This window comes from Vanacampus margaritifer, chromosome 8 (genome assembly GCF_051991255.1).
Source record: "Vanacampus margaritifer isolate UIUO_Vmar chromosome 8, RoL_Vmar_1.0, whole genome shotgun sequence".
Taxonomy (NCBI): domain Eukaryota; kingdom Metazoa; phylum Chordata; class Actinopteri; order Syngnathiformes; family Syngnathidae; genus Vanacampus; species Vanacampus margaritifer.
The window spans coordinates 3,147,974-3,169,206 of NC_135439.1; the positions used below are offsets into that span (position 1 = coordinate 3,147,974).

At 39.4% G+C, this 21,233-nt stretch overlaps 2 protein-coding genes across 4 annotated transcripts in view; one reads left to right on the top strand and one right to left on the bottom strand.

Moving 5' to 3' along the window:
* The first annotated feature begins 450 nt into the window (after window positions 1–450).
* The window catches only part of ppp1r3db (protein phosphatase 1, regulatory subunit 3Db), a 28,046-nt gene continuing 7,263 nt past the window's right edge, over window positions 451–21,233 (top strand). The window contains exons 1-2 of one of the 3 annotated variants that reach the window (XM_077572637.1): window positions 451–2,719; window positions 17,707–17,885. In XM_077572637.1, coding sequence (XP_077428763.1) covers window positions 701–1,600 — 900 coding nt within the window. In that variant the 5' untranslated portion in view covers window positions 451–700 and the 3' untranslated portion in view covers window positions 1,601–2,719; window positions 17,707–17,885. Of the gene's footprint in view, window positions 2,720–4,402; window positions 6,138–17,706; window positions 17,886–21,233 lie in introns of those variants that run through there. The other 2 variants (XM_077572636.1, XM_077572635.1) reach the window with 2 other exon arrangements.
* Window positions 4,065–21,233, bottom strand: part of phactr3b (phosphatase and actin regulator 3b) — a 30,723-nt gene continuing 13,554 nt past the window's right edge. The window contains exons 9-13 of the mRNA XM_077572631.1: window positions 9,061–9,116; window positions 7,136–7,197; window positions 6,911–7,051; window positions 5,342–5,418; window positions 4,065–4,590 (exon numbers count right to left, since the gene is read on the bottom strand). Of these exons, the coding sequence (XP_077428757.1) occupies window positions 4,575–4,590; window positions 5,342–5,418; window positions 6,911–7,051; window positions 7,136–7,197; window positions 9,061–9,116 (352 nt within the window). The 3' untranslated portion in view covers window positions 4,065–4,574. The remainder of the gene's footprint in view (window positions 4,591–5,341; window positions 5,419–6,910; window positions 7,052–7,135; window positions 7,198–9,060; window positions 9,117–21,233) is intronic.

The window sequence follows — 21,233 nt, forward strand, 5'->3', positions numbered from 1 at the left end:
TGACAATATGTCAAATTGACAGCATACAAATTCATGAAGATTTGTTGATCAACATTTTGATCATTATTTTCCAAAGTGATAACTCATTTTTTTGAGTATTTATATATATTTTTTCTGTTTTTCTGAATATTTTTTTCTGTTTTACAGATTTTTTTTTCTGTCAAAAAAATATTCAGAAAAACAGGCTGAAAAAAAATATTCAGAAAAACAGAAAAAAAATATTCCAAAAAACAGGTGGGGGGGGTGTTAATGCTCAAAAAAACAACGCTCCCCCCAAAAAAATTAGTCAGAAAAACTGGACTTTTTTTTCCCAAGTGAATGCAATATGCTTCGGTACAAACGAGATGAAATGACTGCAAGTATTATTAGAGAAGGGACAACCCACCACTATCAGCTATAAATATTCTCCCTCCACCTCCCATCCCTAGTAAAGGGTTCAAGTTTAATGTGAAGAGCTAAAATGAAAGTAGCATTATATTGCTGCAGTTGTCTGCTGAATCTGTTGTTGGATGACATCATCAACTGTTGTTAACCAACATTTGTTTTTCAATATAGTTCGATTTTTGTGTTTTACTGGCAATTGCTGTCCTAACTGCATCCAGGAACAAAACATCGGAGCAAACAGGAGTTGGTGTTTTTCAACTGCTGAAACTGAACATTTGCTGTTGCTTTTCTTAACAAGTTCATTCATGTGACCAACATGGACGAGTCTTGTGAGAAATGGAGACGCGACGGCTCCGCTGCGACGAGTGGTCCGAGCTGGACGACCACCCCCGGAACGACCACCACCATTCGCCTTCGCTGCATTTACGATCCCAAACCGCAATCCCCAAAAGTGCCGGTTCCGATCCGCCCACCGGGCCCGAGACCTCCATCGGTCAACCAGGACTCCAAAATCAGCCTGTCCGGTGATCCTCCAACCAAGACGATCATGAGGAGGCGAGCTAAGTCGCTCCCTTTGCCCGCAGAGCGGAAGCGAGAGCTCCGGAGCCAGCAGGTTCGCTTTGTGGACGCGCTCGGTCTGGATTTAGAGGAAGTGAAGGTGTTTAAAGTGAAAGAGCGACCCCTGGTGCCCCAACATGTGATGTTCAGACTACTGATGAGCTCCGAGAGGGCCTTCGGCAAATCTCTGGAGCTGTCGCTGCCTCACTTTAAACCCTGTTTTCCTGAGAACTTGGGCGCTCAAGCCGACTTCCTGAATCGCGTGCGCGCGCTGCGTGTATGTTTGGAGCAGGTCACGTGCTCCGAGCTGGGGATCGCCGGCACGATACAAGTACTTAATTTAGACTATGAGAAAAAGGTCAGAGTGCACTACTCTTTTACCAACTGGAGAACATCCACGGATACGAAGGCATCGTGGGTGTCAAGCGGGGCCGAAGGGGAACACGACGCCCCGGGGACGGACGTCTTCCGTTTTCGTCTGCCGGTGCCGCCGTTCATTTTGCTGCCGGGAGCTTTGCTGGAATTTGCCATCTGCTATCAGGTCAAAGGCTCAAATTATTGGGACAACAACAATGGGTGCAATTACAAACTGACTTGTCACAGCTATAAGGTGACGGTTCCAAGGGAATGTGAGGACAGTATGCTGCATTTTACCTGAGTGTCCACTTGAAGGCGCTATTGCACATGCACCGTTTAGCAGCAAAGTGTAAACAATGACGTGATGCAATCAGTTACATTTACTCATCCTGTGGTGGAAAGCTGCATTTTAACTAAAAACATTTCCATTAGAGGCTGTGGGAGATTATGTTATTATAAAGTGACCAGAATTTCTAAATTACAAATGGGACACTACCAGTTTGCTGAAAATCAAATACAATAAATTCTCACCAGGAGCTATTTATAACGAATTTAATCGCTAGTCAAACTGGTTGTTATTACTTTAGCTAATGCTAAATGCTATTTTAATGTTCCGTTGACCTCGCACCGGTTATATACCTTTAGAAATATGCCACCAGAAAAAACTCACCTTGCATTGGATCTGACCGACAGCGGCATTAGGCTAGTAAGACTACATTCCCCATAATTCTAGACACGGAAGCAAGACGTAGTTGTAGTTCTCGTATGACGAAAAGCTTACTAGCGATTTAACAGTAAAAATTCTTCTTCTTTTTTTAAGTACAAATTATTTTTTAAATTGGTTTATCGTATGAATCCCTATGACAACTGTGTGATTGACATGCACGTGGCCCAAATAATTGGCTTACTGGCTGGACTAAAAATAAAACTAAAATATTTAAAAAATGGGCGGTATCTGTGTAATAGTGGCAAAATCCGCCGTGACTCGTGATACAAGGCTCAAAAGTGCGACTCTCTTAAGTTAGTTAATTTAGTTTATTAGATTGCATAGTATGAAGACGAAGAAGAATATAAAGTCCCACAACCTCTGTGCAATTTTTTAAACTCATTTGCTAAATCTGCTTCGTGACACATTGCACTAATTTAGAGGGGTGGAGGAATTAACCACAGCTGGATGTAATCAAAGTTTATCGATTGCAGGTCTAAATAAGGTCCTTGCACAATGAGCACCTTTGTTGTCAGTGTTTATTTCGACCATTCTTTTCTGGACCTTGTTTAGTGTCAGAGGTCACATGATCACATGGGGCTGTTTTATAATATGTCTGACTGGCTCCAGGACAGGACTGGCCTTTCACCAGAAAGTTTCCACCGGTGTGAGTGCCAGAGAAGTGGCTGGCGTGCTCCAGCCTTTGGCTGCCAGGTGGGATTTTCCTATCTCTATTTATCACTGTTGTTGAATTACATGCCATTTATATCACACAGCGTATGATGCAAGCAATAAACTAAATGATGGGAATTAAACAAGAAATAAAAAGAGGCCCTATTTTAGATGAGGTTTCGCAGCGTGTGATGTGATTATATATTTTTATTTTTTTGTTACTCTATTTGTCATTTGGATGTTTTTGTCAGCACGGGCATCTTAGTACAAGGAGGAGGCTCTTTTTCAGTGGAGACTGAAATTACTTTATGATTCAAAACTGATATTTAACGACATTTTCAATACACACTTAAACAGTAATGACGCATTTTTAATGCTATGATTGTGAAAAACTGTTAAAACGGCATCGGTTTGTGATTGTGGAGGCTTGAACTTTTTAAATAGGGGCCTAAGCTAAAATGGCGGTCCAGAGTTTTAGCTCAGTGGTCAATGCTAAATTTGCGATCTCAAACCAGAGACGTGGTGACTTTGATCCCCAAATTGGGAGGATGCCGCAAGAATAAAAACGTTTTGAAACTGACCACTTGGTAAATACGACACTCGTTTGAGCTTTGTGCTTACCACAATGCTAAGCTAGTGTCCATGCTTTCCATTACATTTGAGGAGAACATCACCACTACCAACATGGCCGTCACATTAACGTGTTTCAGCCTGCTACAGTCTACTGTACTGTAAGTCTACAACAGAGCGCAAGCAGGAAACGTGACCAGTCTCTGTCTGTTGATGGCACCACAGCGCTGTTTAGTGGCCATTTGACGAATTGCGGCTAATTCTGGAACTATTAGAAAGTTGTAAAAAAAATATATATATATATGTGTTTGTGTTTGACTTTGTATCTCATTCCAAATTGTCTGCACGTGTGCACCGGTCAAGGTTATTTTAGTTAACGAAATAAAATAAAAAAACTAAAACTAACAATAATTATAGCAAAAATGTCCTACGTTTTAGTCTTTGGTAATTAATTTTATGCATGGGCTTTTGGGGATGATTTTAAATGTGATTTTAAGTAGATTTGTTTTTACCATGGTGCTTTTTAAATATTGTGCACAAGTAAAACACATTTACAATAAATAAATAAATAAATAAAACAAATACTGATCTAACTAAAACTAAATGAAAACCAAGCATTTATGGAATAATGAAAAATAATAAAGGAGCCAACCTGAAAACTAATTAAATCAAATAACATTTAAAAAACAAAACAAAATCCTAACTAACTAAAATGAAAATTCCAAACGATATAATAACCTTGGCACCGGCGCATCACTTATTATCACATTACTGATGATTCAAAAACCATAACAGAACTCCAAAGAACACACAAAAGTTTCTTACAAATAGAAAACCTGTATTGTGCAGACAATAAATAGTGCTTACAAAGGGAGGCCCGTCTTGTACACAGACAAGGTTTTTGATTAAGAACATTGACGCTGTCGATATGAAACTCCTCATCAACCGAGCCGGTGAGAGTCGGACGCAGGACGGGGAGGTGACGTCTCAAACAACAGTGGAATACATGCACCTTTTGCCCCACCGTCACGGCATTGCAAAGACGTATTTGAAAATAGTCCGTTTACAAAAAAAAAAAGTCTCTGAGACTGTGAGTCTTCCTGCTCCCCTGACAAGGTCAACACGAAGGTTTCTGTGAGATTCTCCTGTGAGCAGATGGTGCTTGGTGTGGTCTGGTCTACTCCATTTCGAGAGACATAGCCTCTGAGGTTCGCTGGACCCAAATATCAGGACACCCACTGACTGCGGGCTGGTACACTGGAAGACTCTGCGCAAGGTCTTCACTGACTGAACCAAATATCAGCAACTCTTCACAGAAGAAACCTTGCTAAGGCCGGTGGAACCTGCAGAGGGGATGAGAGGGGGGGAGAGAGAGAGAGAAAAAAATGAGGCTGGGCGGCTTTCTATATTCTGCTGCTGAGGTTTCATCAATCAGGAGGTCTATTATTAGCCCACAGGTGTCATCATCGTTTGCGCAAGAAAGGGGTCTTGCGTAAGCGCAACTCCAAATAATCCAGGGGCTATTAACCCATTCGCTCCCAGCCATTTTCACCGAAGCAACCCCCTTTGCTCCTGGCTCTTTTATTGGATTTTCACACATTTTGCAAGGCCCCCCGGAATATTCTGTTCTATTGCTATCAAAACACGCAACCTACCAAAAGAAACATTAGAGTCTCTTCTTCCATCAGGAAAAAAAAATTGTAAAAAAAAAAAAGTTTGTATCTGTTTCCGTTTTGCAGCAATTAGCGTTAGAATATAGCTAAGTTAAAAAATAATAATAATAAAAAAGAATATAGCTAAGTTTCATCATGATTCTGTTTAAACTGTGGATAAATATGCTTTTTACTACATGGCCCTGGCTGATCTCTTATACTCTGCTGCCACCTGCTGGCCGTTTTTTTTTTTTTTTTTTTTTTAAATAACTACCATTGCTTTAAGGCACTTCTTCAGGTCAGAAGCTGTATCAATTTCTTCTATATGTTCTAGCATAAAAAAAACAACAACGTATTTGCATATACGTTTTTGGGTTCGACTGAGTTAAGCAGGAGAGAGCAATTGACACAAGATCCAGCGCAAGACTAGCGGCCCACCAACCTTGTCAGGTGTTTGCTGGAAGAATGAACTTCCATCTCCGTACTTTTGAACTCGTTCAGCTCTTTCCGGATGGCCGCCTGCACAACAAAAGCCACAATTCAGCACGGGCGCCGTCACGCGCGCCTTCCTTACGCCATATGTTGTTCGGACACGTTATGCTTAAGGTTTGCTAAATTGTTTACAAATCACTCCATGATGATATTATGAAACAGTGACCGTATTAAGAAAGTCCTATTTGACAACAGGAAGTCCATTTGTCCATTTCATTTGTCCTCATTTCCAATCGCAGCTGACGTCGGGTCTCAACTATCTATTCTGTTATCTATCCTTTTCAAACGGGGGGGGGGGGGGCATACGTGACAGGCAACAAACGTAATTAATGAGCAACCACTCGAAAGGGGGAAGCCGTGTAGTGCAAACTGTAATCTCCCTGTTTGACAAGGTCAGGGTCATGTTTCTCAGCGGTTGACTAAATCGCGTGAATAACCTAATTAACCCCATAAAGCCAAACATATAATATTAAATACAATACATTTTGAGCCCGCCCTCTATTTCATGAGTATCATTTTTTTTTCATAAAAATAAAACCCTGACGTGTATGATCTGACACATGCAATGCACGGATAATCCATTAGAGGGCAGTATCACACAGCCCTAATTGAGAAAGGAGAGACGCATCTACTTATTAATAGCGGCAAATGTTGGTTCCAATTTTTGGAAATACTAATGAATATGTTTGATCTGTCTGTCGCTTATAATGTTTTTGACAGTTATAAACGTATGAATTTAAAGCATTGTGACCGGATGTATCAAATATAACAAATCAAAAGTCATATATGGAAGTTGTTTGTTCAAAAATGACAAATAAATACTCTATTTACAAAGAATAATTTTCTCTCATATATTTAATCTCATATAATTAATTTAATAAATACTGTATTTACAAATAATTTTCTCTCATATATTTAATTTCAGGCTTTATAGGTTTAATAGCCAACATTTACAAACATATAGTGATTATATTGGCTTTATCTATATACTGTATATAAAATTTCATTTATTACGTCTTGATAAGTATACTCTTATTGTCAAGGCAATTTTTTTTACACTGAAGATTTTATTATAATGTTGTTTCATTGTATTATTATTATTTCTCTTTTTTTTCTTTTTTTTCTTTTTTTTTTTTAAATAGTTGTATAATCAATTTTCTGAACTGAATGTTCAGGGGTAAAAAAACTGTTTCTGCTCCTTCTTATGCAGGACTTTTTTCAAAATTCCCAAACTTTTAATGTTTATTATCAAGATCTGCATACAACATTAAATTCAACATTCTAAAAAAGGTCAAAAGTAACCCAATGGTGGATAAAAAAAAAAAAAAAAAGGATCGATCAACTTTGTGTCAATTTGACCCCATTTTCTGGGTTATTTTATACAAAATGACCCCATTTTGGACTCAAAGTTGGGCAAAATTGACCCAAGTAGAAAATTGGTCCATTTTTGACCAAATAATTGGGTTATTTTTGACCCAATTGATTTCTCGAGTGAAATATCAGCGTGTTTTGTCGCTACCTTGTCAGCAGCTGACAGTCTGGTCCAGGGTTTGTCCGCCCGCCTGTCATAGTCCTGAGCTTTGGCCACTTCCACGTAGTCACTGAAACGAATGAGAATCTTTCTGTCCCGCAGCTCATCCACCGTCGGCCGCTGGTTGAGCTGTCGCGAGACAAAAATCACAGTCAGTTGGAGATGAATGCGGTCGGAGAGACGGCAGCGGCCGGAGAGAGCGCAGCGGCGTACCTTTCTGTTCAGCCGTTGCTTTATTTCTCGCCGCTCCTCCTGTTCAGTCTGGTCATTTCTTTCTAGTGATAAAAAAAAAAAAAAAAAAAACCATTTACTCATTTAAACAGATTTTAACTCATTCATTGCCATTGACGACTATAGACGTCAAAAATTTCTATTAGTTAAAAAAAAAAAATCATTTCATTTTTTTATGAAAACCTAGATTTTTTTATTGTACTTTTATAACAGATATAAAATTATCATGCGATTAATTATGATTAAACACCCCTTATTTTTTTAGATATTTTTTTAAATTAGGCCTGTCAGGCAATTAATTTTTTTTAATTGTAATTAATCACGACTTCACTTGTTAACTAACGATTAATCACAAATTTTATATCTGTTCTAAATTTAAAATAATTTTTTCCCTAGGTTTTCATACTCTTGTTAGTAAAAATGGAAAAAAAATGTTAACCTAATAGAAATAGTTTAAATGAATTTTTGACGTCTATAGCCGTCAATGGCAGTGAATGAGTTAATTTTCCTCACTTGCTGCCAAAATAACATCTCAAATATTGCATTTAAGAACAGCGCAGCGATCTGCTGCGAGAAGTGCACAAGGTTCGGATGGCGCAAGCAGCTGCTGGCCGGCTCACAGGTGGCCACTCCGAGCTTAAGGCAAGGCTCAGGACAACTGTCCTGCGACTTCATTCCTCGCATGAATGCGTTCGCATAAGTTTCCACCGAGTAGCTGACAAAAAAAAAAACATTTGAAGATGAATTTGAGTTCAGGGAAGATTCTACAACCTGTCGTGATTCAAAAAAAAAAAATCGATATTATTTAAAACGGAGTTTGTCCTTGGTGCAAATAATTTCTTGCACGTAAAGATGATGTAACAATTACAGTAGCATTTCCATCTCATGAAATGTTACAATATTATCGAATGCATGTGTGTATGTATTCTATTGTCATTTTTTTATTTAACCTTAATTTAACCAGGTTGGTCCCGTTGAGATTAAAAAACTCTTTTTTTTTTTTAGGAGACACCTGGCCAAGACAGGCAGGCAAATAATATGTAGCATATATGAGTTTATATTTGGCTCGCCCGTGTTTGAATTGTTTTCATCTATAAACGTAGCTTTTTAGTGTGTACCCATATACGCAACGTCAAATGATTTTGTCCATTTAGTTTGTGCATAACACCAAATTCATTTGCAGCCACGAAAGTTAGAGATCCTGAAAATAAATTCAAAACTTTTGCCTATTTTCTCATTTGTCTTTATCCCTGTATTTCTAAAAATAAATAAATTAATAAATTAATTAAAACAACTATTTATGATTTTTTTTATTTAACCCTGGAGAACCCACAGGGTCAAATTTGGCCCCTATAAATTTTGCTACTCAAATAACAGACCTTTTTTTTTTTTACGAATTTAACTTCAAAAGTCCAGAGTGCCACTTCTGACCCCTGCATGGGGCCACCTAGTGGATGAAAATTGCACTTACATGAGCCAGAGTGGTGGTGACAAGATGGCTAAAATGCAACAAATAAAACCCCAAAATTATATTGTTCAATGTAGCTGTGTATTTGATTGATTATTTTCTTAAATTCTAAATAGTTTACTGACAGTTTTTGTTATTCTGATTTTTTTAAATAATACCCCTAAATCCCAAAAGGGTCAAATTTCGCCCTAATTCCTAAATTAGGGAATAAAGGGTTCAAATTGAAAAAACATATATTTTGGTGTTCAGTGAACTTATAGCAGTCATTTAATGTATAATTCATAATTTTGCAAAGAAGAAAAGGGTTCTTGGGTTCTCCAGGGTTAAGGTCAATCTTTTTTTTTTTTTAAACAAATGCAAGTTATGTCATAGTATAATGATGACGGGTCACTTTGAAATAAATCTAAGCAAACCCAAGCTCAAGTCGCTCGCAACTCACGCTTCAAGATGTTCCGACTCTCCAGCTCCTCCACGGCGGGCCGCTGGCTCAGCCTCCTGCGGAGAAAGACCAGAATGACGTTCTGGACCATTTTTGGGGGGTGCTCGCAGCAGCTCTCAGTTCCGCCGGCACTCGGACTGCGCGTGTCTCGTGCGCGCGCAACTCCCAACGCCGCGCATGCACGCGTCCTCCCGGCTGCACCTCACTTGGCTCTTGAGACGTTTAAGCCTCCACATCGAAACAAAGTCCAAAAAAAAGCCTTTTTTGGATATGATACCGCGTCCGATTCAGAAAACACGTGACTTGTTGTTCCGCTTAAAGAAAAGTTTCCATGAGCGTGAAAGTTGTTGGTTTTTTCTCTCCAGTGGATGCTGATGCGTTGTGAGCGGAGTGCGTGAACGCAACACGCGTCGCCTCCTTTTTGTAGCGCGCACCGGGAAGGGGGTGGGACGCTTTTTGCACGCGCACGCGCGCTCACACGCAAGCGCATGCTCTTTCAGGCCACGTGTCGCAGACTGCCGCGCGTCGATGTAACTGATCAATAGATGTCAGGGAGGGGGGGAAGGGGGGGGGCATTCTCCTTTCCCATGGTGGACATTTTCTTTTGATGTGTTGCGCAACTGATTAATAATCGCATTCCGACAACTGCAGACAGTTGCCGTCGCAGATACCAGGTCAGGTTGATGACCTTTCAACAAACCCCCCCGATTTCGCAAGAATCACGAGTCAGCATTCCACATCACCTGAACTTTAGCATCGCGCACGTACGAGCGAGATTCGACTATTGTTACTCTTAAAAAAACAAAAACAAATCAACACTTGATGAATTGCAATTTCTCCAGTTTACAAACAAATACCTTGACAAAAAAGAAGAAAGATAATAACAGTGACATTAACACAGACTTTGAACAAATTAAGTTTAAGTTAGTGTACCGAAATTTCCTTGTCATTAGCTCGTTCAAACACAAAAACGTTTAAATACGTTGTTAATACTTCACTCCCAAAAACGTATTTATACGTTTTTTGTATGTGTGTGTTGTTTTTCTATGCAAGAGCATATAGAAGGCTGAAGAGAACGGCTGAAGCAATGGTAATTATCACAAATACGGCCAGTAGGTGGCAGCAGAGTGTACGAGATCAGCCAGGACCATGTTGCAAAAAGCTCTTTTCGAATATCGGTGAAACTTAGCTATATTCTAATGCTAATTGCTGCAAAACGGAAACAGACAAATATTTTTTTTAATGAAAGAAGAGACTCATCTTTTTTTGGCGGGGGTAGGTTTCAAGTTTTTTTTTTTATAGAAATAGAACACAATATTCTGTGGGCCTGGCAAAATGAGTCGAAATCCTGTAAAACAGGCGGGAGCAAAGGGGGTTGCTTCAGTGAATGAGTTAAAAGGTAGTAAGGTTAAAAACAACATGTACAGTACATAAAAAGAAGTAAAGAGCTTGCAATGTAGTCATAATAATAATAATAATAATAGTGATGGGAAAATGAAGCCTCATGAAGCACTTGTGATATTTTTTGACTCCTCTAGATGGCACTATTGGTTTAAAAAGGCAGTGGAAATGTAATACATTTTCATTGCACTAGCCTTTATATTTGAACCAAGAGCACCATCTAGAGGAGTAAAAAAAATAGTAAAATTGCTTCATGAAGCTTCATGAGGCTTCATTGTCCCATCTCTAAATATAATATCTGATAATAATGTACCTTATTTATTTATTTTTTATTTGGGACACAATCGCATCTAATGGCAATTTAGAGACTTTGAAGATGCGCATTTTCAGATTGTGGGACGACATGCAAACTTCACCCAGACAAGCCAAAGCCGAGATTGGAACCCTGAACCTCTTGACTACGGCATGCTAACTACCTCAAGGTGCTTCCTGAGCACGACAATCTCAACTTTATTAAAGTGGGCGGAACGTATTTCTGATCGACCCGTTCACCACTAATCCTCGCGGTCCTCGATGACCCCCCCCCCCCCCCACGGGTTTTCCATTGTAACTTTGTATGAGCGTCTCAAGTGAAGTAAAATCGTTCAAACCCAAAGACGTATGTGGTTGTCTCGATTTCACATCATTATTCGACCCCGGGGCGCCATAAAGGGTGTTGATTGTAAGGGTCCATGACGAACATGGGGGGGGGGGCAAGGAAATTGTATTTTCAATAAGCGGAATTGACGTAGGCAGGTGATATCCCTGGCGGCGTTCCTGATTGGATCGACAAAGTGTCCGATTCTGTCCAGCTGTTGATGTTTTTCATCCTTTTGGCCGCACAACAGTGCAAAATGTTTCATTTGTGTCGTGTAAAGACACAAATCTGACTCCGAATCCGATTTGTTGGCAAAATATGTCAAAACGCTCTTCATGGTCACAACCTGTCCAACGGACACGAAAAATAACAATAAACCAACAAAAGGAGACAGAGCGGGAAGCCTGAGGGCTCGCTAATTAGCGCCCCGAGTTTCTAAGATGGGGGAAAAAAAATTCATGAGGAAGATGCAGGATTATGAGCGATGAATGTGTCACATGTGCATGCATTTTCGACAAAATGAAGCCAGCAAATGGTGAGCGCCAGGAAAATGGCGGCGTGGCTTTACATCGTCATCAAAATCGAAAAGTAGGGCTGCTCGACTAAGGAGAAAATATGAATCATGATTGTTTTTGGTATGAATTGAAATCCCAATTATTTTTGGGAACAAAGCAAGGGAATGTTTAAGTGTAAAAAAATATTAAGACAAATAAAATTCTTTGAAACACTATTACGCAAGTTCCTTTCGGATGAAACTCAATTTAGGAAATAAGTTATTTAAAAAAAAAAATTAATGTGCAAATGTATAAATTTAAAAAACTCAAACTAATTCATTATTAATTATTATATTATCTATAATCATTTTTAGCATGAATACACTGTTTTTACGATTATGCTGATTTTGTAATCGTGGAGTGTAATAATTGAAATTGAAAGTCGATTAATTGCACAGTCCTAATTGAAAGGGTTCTTTTTGGCTTATGTGACAACCGACTATAAAGTCCAGTGAAAATTTCTGCTAAGCTCAACGATATGCACAATGATTTTCTCGATAGTCAATAGGGGTGGGAATCGTTGATCGTCTCACGATTCGATTCCGATTTTTGGGTCTGCGATTTGATTCAGACTCCTCGAGATGGCACTCTTGGTTTAAAAGTGAACCTCAAGTAAGATGTTTTGTTGCAAAAATTGATGATTAAAAAATCGATTTGGCCGCATATTGAGCCGTTACGAGAATTGTGCACGATAATATCGCGATATATCGGCGAAACAATTTTTCTTAACGCCCCTACTGCGAAAGGTCTCCCGCGCTACATGAATAGGACGCTTTCAAAGACCGACACATGAAACGTACAAATCAATCGTGAATTCAAGCTTGGATGTTTTTGCCCTTTTCCCAGGGGGGCCACAAATGGGGGGGGGGGGGGGGGGGATCCCCCAGTGGGCTCTGTGGGATCCGACTGGGAGCAAAGAGTCAAGGCGGTGACTTCAAATAAGTACGTTGGGCTTTGAACGTGCAGCATTTTAAGTCAAGCGCATCGCAAATTGAATAACGCTAATGTTAGCGATAGCATACAATTTTCATGTTTTGGGAATATGTGGGGAAGATGGAATACTCGTTCAAAATTCTTGTTCTGTCGAGTAAATTGGACTCCATTTCGAGTGGGACCGCAGTTTTTGAGTAATATTTACACTTGGTTCGATCATTTATTTATTCAGGAAAATAACACTTGTTCTAATCACTTAAATGTTACACAAACATTGACATCGAGATGAAATTGTTTTCATACTTCTAATTCCATTATTGTAAATATGAATTAAAAAGTCCGGTATTTCATAAATGTAAGAAAAAACTTTTAAATGTGTCCTTTAAAATTCTATTTTCGTGTTAATTTATGGGGAAAAAAGAGATATTCAAATAATCGATTAATCATCGAAAAGGAAATCCGATTCAAAATCGATCATTCGATTTCGGAAACCCAGCCCTATAAAAAAAATGCCTTCGATTCAGAGACGAGACCGAGCCCCTGAAAAGTGGCCTGGAGATCGGTCTCAAGACTAAGACTGATCTCGGGAACTGCACCGCTGGCGTTCAACAGAGCGCGATACTGGAACCCTTATTTTTGCGAGATGCGCAACTATGACTGAAAAATGGAAACAAAGACAATCTCAGTCAAAACCCCAAAATGAAATTGTTGGGTTGACGTACAGCCTGCCTCGTCTCAACCGTCAGCACCCGAGCAAGCGACACGCATTGCTAGAAGTTGTAAGATTGCGCTTGTGGGTTGCTTAACAACAATCAAAGCAATTCCAAATCCCCCACCGGGCCCAACTAATATAGCCAGGGTGCGCTCAGCTGTTGCGCGGCCAATGTTTTTGCTTTATTCACGGACAGCAGCTGTCGTTCGTTGCGCCGCTTTGCCCTCTTGCTCAAGGGAAGCTGCCATGTTAGCGGGAATTGGTCCGTCAGCCACAAATGTATGCCAAACCATGTGAATTGATTAAAAATGACTTCATGATAAAGTCATGATCATTTCAAGGCTATACTGATTGGACATAACTCACGAAAATTGAACAAGATTTAGAAGAAGAAAAAAAATGGTGCTGTATGCATTGTGGTTTCATCCTCCGAATTAGGAACGTCCTCGGTGGTGTGCATTTTCCGATTGTCTCTCAGTAGATTGAGCAAGTTTTGTGTCCAGCGAATGCAGACGGTTCCGTAAATATTGGACATCGGCATAACTCTCACCTTTTTGGGTACGGCCGGGTTTAAAAAAAAATCGAATTATCGATAGTGAATCGATTTCCCTTTTTGAGCCTGATATCGAGTCATTAAAAAGATAATAAAATGAATAGATTTTAATTTTACTACGACAAAATTATATCTTACTGTTTTCTTGAACTTTACTAGAGCTGTCAAAATTAATCGATTAATCGATTCTAAAATTAATCGACAGCTGTTTTAATAATCGAGTCATCATTTGGAGCCATTTTTTCAATTTAAAATTGCTCAAATGCTCTGATTTCAGAATATCAACAGTAATTGTTTCCTGATTTTTGTAGTCCTTCAAGAAAGGAGACCGATTATCTTCTGCGATTAATCTGTTTTTAATCTGGAAAACAATGACCGAACCCGTAACATAGTACAACATCAATCCCTCCTTCTTTTTTTTATCACTATAATGAATACAAAGTACAAAATAAACACCAATCGTCGGTTAATAAACAGCAATCACGAAAAAATGCAATGTGTAATAACTTTAATGCAAAATTAAAATGAATCAGATTAGCCAATTGAATCATCGCCAGATTAATCGATTCTAAAAATATTCAATAGTGACAGCACTCAAATTTACTGTTCACAGGAATTTACATTTATGAAAAACCTGACGTACTGCACTTTAAAACAATTCACAACCTTTTAAAATTTATACTTGTAATTACTGAATTAGAATTATATATAATAATAATAATAAAGTCATCTCATCCTTGCTGATGTCAATGTTTGGTTAACACTTAAGTGATTATAATACATGTTACTTTCATTATCAGTTACTGCCTCCACAAAATGTAATTTGCAATTTAATGTTTGTGGCGTTTTTATCTTGTCCTTGATATTTTACGAATTGAAGTGAATCGGAATCAATCAATGGATCAAAATCGAATCGAACTGAACTCTTGTGAATCGGAATCGAATGGATTGAGGAAATTGGAATCGACACCCAGCCCTACTTTCGGGCTCAATCGGATTCAGGTCAGGTGATTGACTTGGCTATTACGTAACATAACATTCCGAATATGCTTCGGGTCATTGTCCATCTGCACTGTGAAGCGCCGTCCAATTTGCATGTATTTCCATTGATAACTACTGCTGGCTTAAGACGTGACTGGAGCAGAATAAGTCGTGGCTATTTGTCAGTGTTAGCAGGCGGGCCCATTTCTAGCAAGGCTAAGCATTCGTCACGACAGTAGGACGGTTCAATCAGAGGGGAAATGGACGTCTCATCGGCAGGGACGTATGTAGGACATCGATTATGGCCGACTGCCTCTGCAGCATTTGGCCCAGTTTCGAAACGGAGGCTTCCCTTCCGTTTCCCCCGAGCCGGCTCACTGCGCCGCTGTCAATGCAACACAGCGCCGCTTGTGTCGTCCAGTGTAATCGTTTGAGATGAAGGGAAAATGTAAATCGCATTTTAGAAAGATAAGAGTGACTTTTAGAGCTGTCGAAATTAACCGATTAGTCGATTATCAAATTAATCGGCAACTGTTTTAATAATTGATTAGTCGTTTTGAGTCTTTTTTTTTTTTTTAATTTAATTAAAATTGTCCGAATCCTCTGATTTCAGCATATCAACATTAATTGTTGACTGATTTCTGTAGTCCTTCATGAAAAAAAGACCGATTATCTTCGGTGTTTAATTAAAATAAAGACATTTGCAAACATATTTTTTTACTTTAGAAAACAATAACCGAACCGGTAACATAATACACCATCAAAGTATGAAACAAACACCACTGGTTAATAAACAGTAATCAGGGGGGTGGGGGGTGGGGTGTTGTAATACACTTTAACTCATTCACTGCCATTGACGGCTATAGACGTCAAAAAGTCATCTAAACTATTTTTTTCCACTTTTGTTAACAAGAGTATGAAAACCTAGAAAAAAATGTATTGTACATTTAGAACAGATATAAAACTTGTGATTAATCTTGAGTTAACTAGTGAAGTCACGTGATTAATTACAATTAAAAAAAAAAATGTAATCGCCTGATGCCCCTAATTGAAAAAAGAAAATAAAAATTACAAAATTAGGGGGGGGGCAGACGATTACATTTTTAAATTGTAATTAATCGCATGACTTTCATAGTTAACTCACGATTAATCACAAATTTTATATCTGTTCTAAATGTACAATTAAAAAACATTCTAGGTTTTCATACTCTTGTTAACAAAAGTGGGAAAAAAACATTTTAAATGAATTTTTGACGTCTATAGCCGTCAATGGCAGTGAACGAGTTGCAAAATGAAAATGAATCCAATAAGTCGATCCATCGATTGAACAATCGATAGATTAGTCGATTCTAAAAAATATTCCATCGTGACGGCACTAGTGACGCCAAATCCACCCAAAAATGGCTTTGAAACTTTTCTGAGCAGTTCCCGGCCGGCACACAGCGTTGTTGTTGTTTGCTGTTTGCTGTTTGCGCCGAGCACGTGACCAGACGGATGTCGGCGCTGGCAGACGGCGCACAATAGCACGCCTCGGCTGTCTCGCGCTACGCATAACGATCGTCGCCCAGCAAAGTATTTTGGCCGGGACGACCTTCTGCTTCCATCGCATTCCGCAGCAGTGCGGATTGTCACACCGCCGCCGCCATTTGGAGTCTGCGTTGTGAATTTTAACATTCGGGTGTCACATTTGCGATGTTGGCGGCGTTACGTAACGTCGGGCGTTACATAACGTCGGGCGTTCCTCGCCGCGGCTTTACATTACAATTGTGGGAGCAATTTGCTTGCTCACGGTTTTCGTCCTTATGAACTTGCACGATTCAACGGGTTCATTACAATCTTCATAATCTCTGGGGAAAAATAAATAAATAAAAGAAAAGAAAAAGGAAAAAAAAATCCTAATCTAAAAGCCTTCATAGAATTTATTTTTTATTTATTTATTTTATTTACAGATTAGTTGTGTTGATTTCTTTAACGAAAAGCAAACAAAAATAATGTTGTCAACTCACTTTTTCCCCCGGACGAAAACTAGACTAGACTGAAACCCTTATTAATAAACAATAACTGGGACTAAATCAGAACGCATTTTTGTCAACTAATGAAGACAAGACAAAAATGTACTCATTTTCTCCCAAAGACGTATTTATATGTTTTTGTTTTGTTTTTTGTATGTGAGCGCATACAGAAGTATTTGACGCAGCCTCTGAACTGAAGAGAACGCTTGAAACAATGGTAGTTATTACCAAAACGGCCAGCAGGTGGCAGCAGAGCATAACAGATCAACCAGGGCCATTTTGCAAACAAGCTGTTTTTAACCATAGTTTTAAACAGATTTTCTGAATGATGAAACTTATATATAACTTATATACTTTTTTTTTTCCTGATGAAAGAAGAGACTTAGAACACAATATTCTGTGGCCTTAAAATTTTTAATCGCCTGACGCCCCGAATTTTTAATAATCTTGAAGTCGCGTCAGGCGATTAAAATTTTTAATTGTAATTAATCGCATGACTTCAATAGTTAACTCACGATTAATCACACATCTGTATTTCAAAAAAAAAAAAAAAGCTAGGTTTCCATACTCTTGTTAACAAAAGTGGGAAAATAATAAACTAATAGAAATAGTTCAAATGAATTTTTGACGTCTATAGCCGTCAATGGCAGTGAATGAGTTAATTCTGACACCTCCAGGGCAGTCAGTAAACATTGAGGGAAGCGTTTCATGACAGCTCGCTGCTCTAACCTAGATCCTTTCACCGTCGTTATACAAACGACGCATAACCCGATGACCCCCTCATTGATCACTTCCTGCTTTTATGCAAGCCTTATTTACATAATTAGCGACCGGGAATGTTTTGTGGCCGTTTTCCTCTGCAGCGAGCGCGCTTCCGTGGCAAATTCCCAACATAAGTCCACGCTGCAGAACGCCTATCGCCCCGAGTGTGCGCCGTCGGGTGCGCGTGTGGGTGGGGAGCGCACGGGACGATGACATCACACGCTTGCATCAGTCGCACGCGCGGGTCCCGGTGCCATCCAGATGGACACGCAGCTGCCAAATGCCGGAGGTGAGGGCGTGTGAACGCAGCACATGGGGACGTTCACAAGCACTATTTGTTCGGAATGTCAATCATTTCTCATGTTATTTTCGTGTGGCGGGGATTCTGCGTACTTGCATGATTTGCTTTTGTGTTTATGAGCGCTTGGTCTGTTTTCAGCTTCATCGGGTTTGAACTCAACTCGTGTACGGAGAGCAGGAATGGCCGACTTCAATGCTAGAGGGGGGGCACATTTTTTTCATCGGTGCTACCTGGGGGGGGGGCCACATAGGACCATGCGATTCCTAACCAGACAAAAACTAGCAAAATAGGTGTTCTTCACTCATTCACTGCCATTGACGGCTATAAACGTCAAAAATTCATTTGAACTATTTCTATTAGTTTAACATTTTTTTCCCACTTTTGTTAACAAGAGTATGAAAACCTAGAATTTTTTATTGTATATTTAGAACAGATATGAAATTTGGGATTTATCGCAAGTTAATTAGTGAAGTCATGCGATTAATTACGATTAAAAACTTTAATCGCCTGACGCCCCAAATTTTTTTATATTTTCTTCTTTTTTTTTATTCATTCACTGCCATTGACGTCAAAAATTCATTTGAACTATTTCTATTAGTTTAACATTTTTTTCCCCACTTTTGTTAACAAGAGTAAGAAAACCTAGAATTTTTTATTGTACATTTAGAACAGATATGAAATTTGGGATTTATCGCAAGTTAATTAGTGAAGTCATGCGATTAATTACGATTAAAAACTTTAATCTCCTGAAAAAAATAAAAAAATAAAAAAAACTTTAATCGCCTGACGCCCCAAATTTTTTACATTTTCTTCATTTTTTTTTATTCATTCACTGCCATTGACGTCAAAAATTCATTTGAACTATTTCTATGAGTTTAACATTTTTCCCCACTTTTGTTAACAAGAGTAAGAAAACCTAGAATTTTTTTATTGTACATTTAGAACCGATATAAAATTTGTGATTAATCGTGAGTTAACTAGTGAAGTCATGCGATTAAATGACAATAAAATAAAAAAAATCGCCTCTTTCCCCAAATTTTTTATAATCTTTTTAAAAAATTCATTTATGGCAGGGAATGAAGTTAATATGTTTCATTTTTCATAATAGGCCCACATTTGTCATTGTGTTTGTTCGTTTTTTACAGTGCAAAGGGCTTTCTTGCATAAAAAAATAAGATAAAAATCGCCATTAAAGAACGGCACAAAACTAGTGAACAGCAAACCAAAATTAAGTGCAAGCTTTAATTTTGATATTTTTTTCTCCAAAATCAACTCACACATAATAATCTGTCCTGCTTATCATTCCAAATCCGCAAAAAAATAAAAGGTGGTGAGATTACAACTTAAAACTACAATCGATGCATAATCGCAGGTCAGCACCCAAAAATTTGCATCATAATCGCGCATTTTTTTTCCAATGTTTTTATTTTATTTTATTTTATTTTATTTATTGGTGGGGGTGGGGGCAGATAAATGCTAATACATTTCCTGGTTTTACATGAGTGTTAATCACTCACACTGAGCTTCCATTGTAAGAATTTGTCCGCGGTTTTTCGACACAGCACGGCTCTGTTCAATGTTTTCATTACGTAAGCTGCGACCGCATCAGCATCGACGCTTACCAGCCACAACATTCGGCGCACAAGCACAATCCGATACGAGAGATGCATCGAAAGTCGGAAAACAGGTCAACTTTTCAAGCATGATGCAAAGTGCTGTTTTTAATGTTTCGGTATTCAACTCAATACTTTCATTTTCCACACTGATGAATGGAAGCCACATGCTAGCTGCTATGCTAACAGCTGGCTTTAAGACCCTCTGCAGTAAACGTGGCTGTATTTGGTCGATAGTGTAGTGGTTCACCCTGCGGATTTTCTGGGCTCGACTCCCACTCGGTGATCCGAGGTGCAAATGCGAGTTTGTCGCTATGCGCCCCCTTGCAAGTGACTCGCGGCGGTTTCAAGCTCAATCAGCAACAGAAAGCAGGTCAAACGTAAACGAATGCAGGCTTGAGAGGAAAAAAAGAGTGACGATTTTCGCTTTGAGGCTCGGCTTTTCATTTCAACCTCTTGATTCAGCAAACGTATGAAAAACGACGAAAAGTCAAGTTGTGATGGAAATGTCAGCTGTCCAACTTGATCAAATAATAGTCGGGGGAATCACGCTTTACTGCTGTGTATCAAAACCACTTGTGGTGGGTGCGCGATCCCCCTCTCAGAGCGTTGCATAACCTCTCGAGCACACGCTGTACTACTCACTAACAAACTAACCTGATTTGACTGCAAATCCTATTAAAGTCTCCAAAGCAACAGCGTTTTGCCATTTATGTAACACCAAATTTAGGATTGGGTTGCATTCCTACATTTCTGAAAATCCTCTTGTACCCTCCGCAACCTTTGACCTAAAAAAAAAAAAGTGCAACAATATGAACCGTTGTTGGGACTAAACTAATCGCTGATAGCTTATTACGTAATTAACCTCATACGGTTTGATCCAATTTAAACAAATTATGTCACTTTCATTCAGATAGGGAAAGCCAGAATATGTCAACCGGTCCAGAAGTATTTGGGTAGTGACTGTTAACCATTACGTTGTTAAGCTTTCATTAAAAAAAATAAAAAAATATTGCACTTGACACCTTTTAACCGCATATGGGCATAACTGTAAATACAACCAAATAAAATACTTTACAAAGTATTCAGACCCCCCGTTTCTGCTTTGATGTGGATCTTGCTGACTCAAAATCTTGAGAGAGAAATTAATTAATTAATTTAAAAAAACACTGCTGCTAGATAGATAGCTCGATAGCTGCTGGCTAGCTGCTTGCTGGCTAGCTGCTGGCTGGCTAGCTGCTGGCTAGCTGCTGGATGGATGGATGGATGGCACAGTGATGACACCCAAGGGGTGAGTGTGGGTGGGCGCAGCTGCTGGCTAGCTAGCTGCTGGCTGGCTAGCTGCTGGCTGGCTAGCTGCTGGCTGGCTAGCTGCTGGCTAGCTGCTGGATGGATGGATGGATGGATGGATGGATGGATGGCACAGTGATGACACCCAAGGGGTGAGTGTTGGTGGGCGCAGCTGCTGGCTAGCTGCTGGCTAGCTGCTGGCTAGCACAGTGATGACACCCAAGGGGTGAGTGTTGATGGGCGCAGCTGCTGGCTAGCTGCTGGCTAGCTGCTGGCTAGCTGCTGGCTAGCTGCTGGCTAGCTGCTGGCTAGCTGCTGGCTAGCTGCTGGATGGATGGATGGATGGCACAGTGATGACACCCAAGGGGTGAGTGTGGGTGAGCGCTGCTGGCATTTTGTGGATTTGTGGGGTCCACACAAAGCC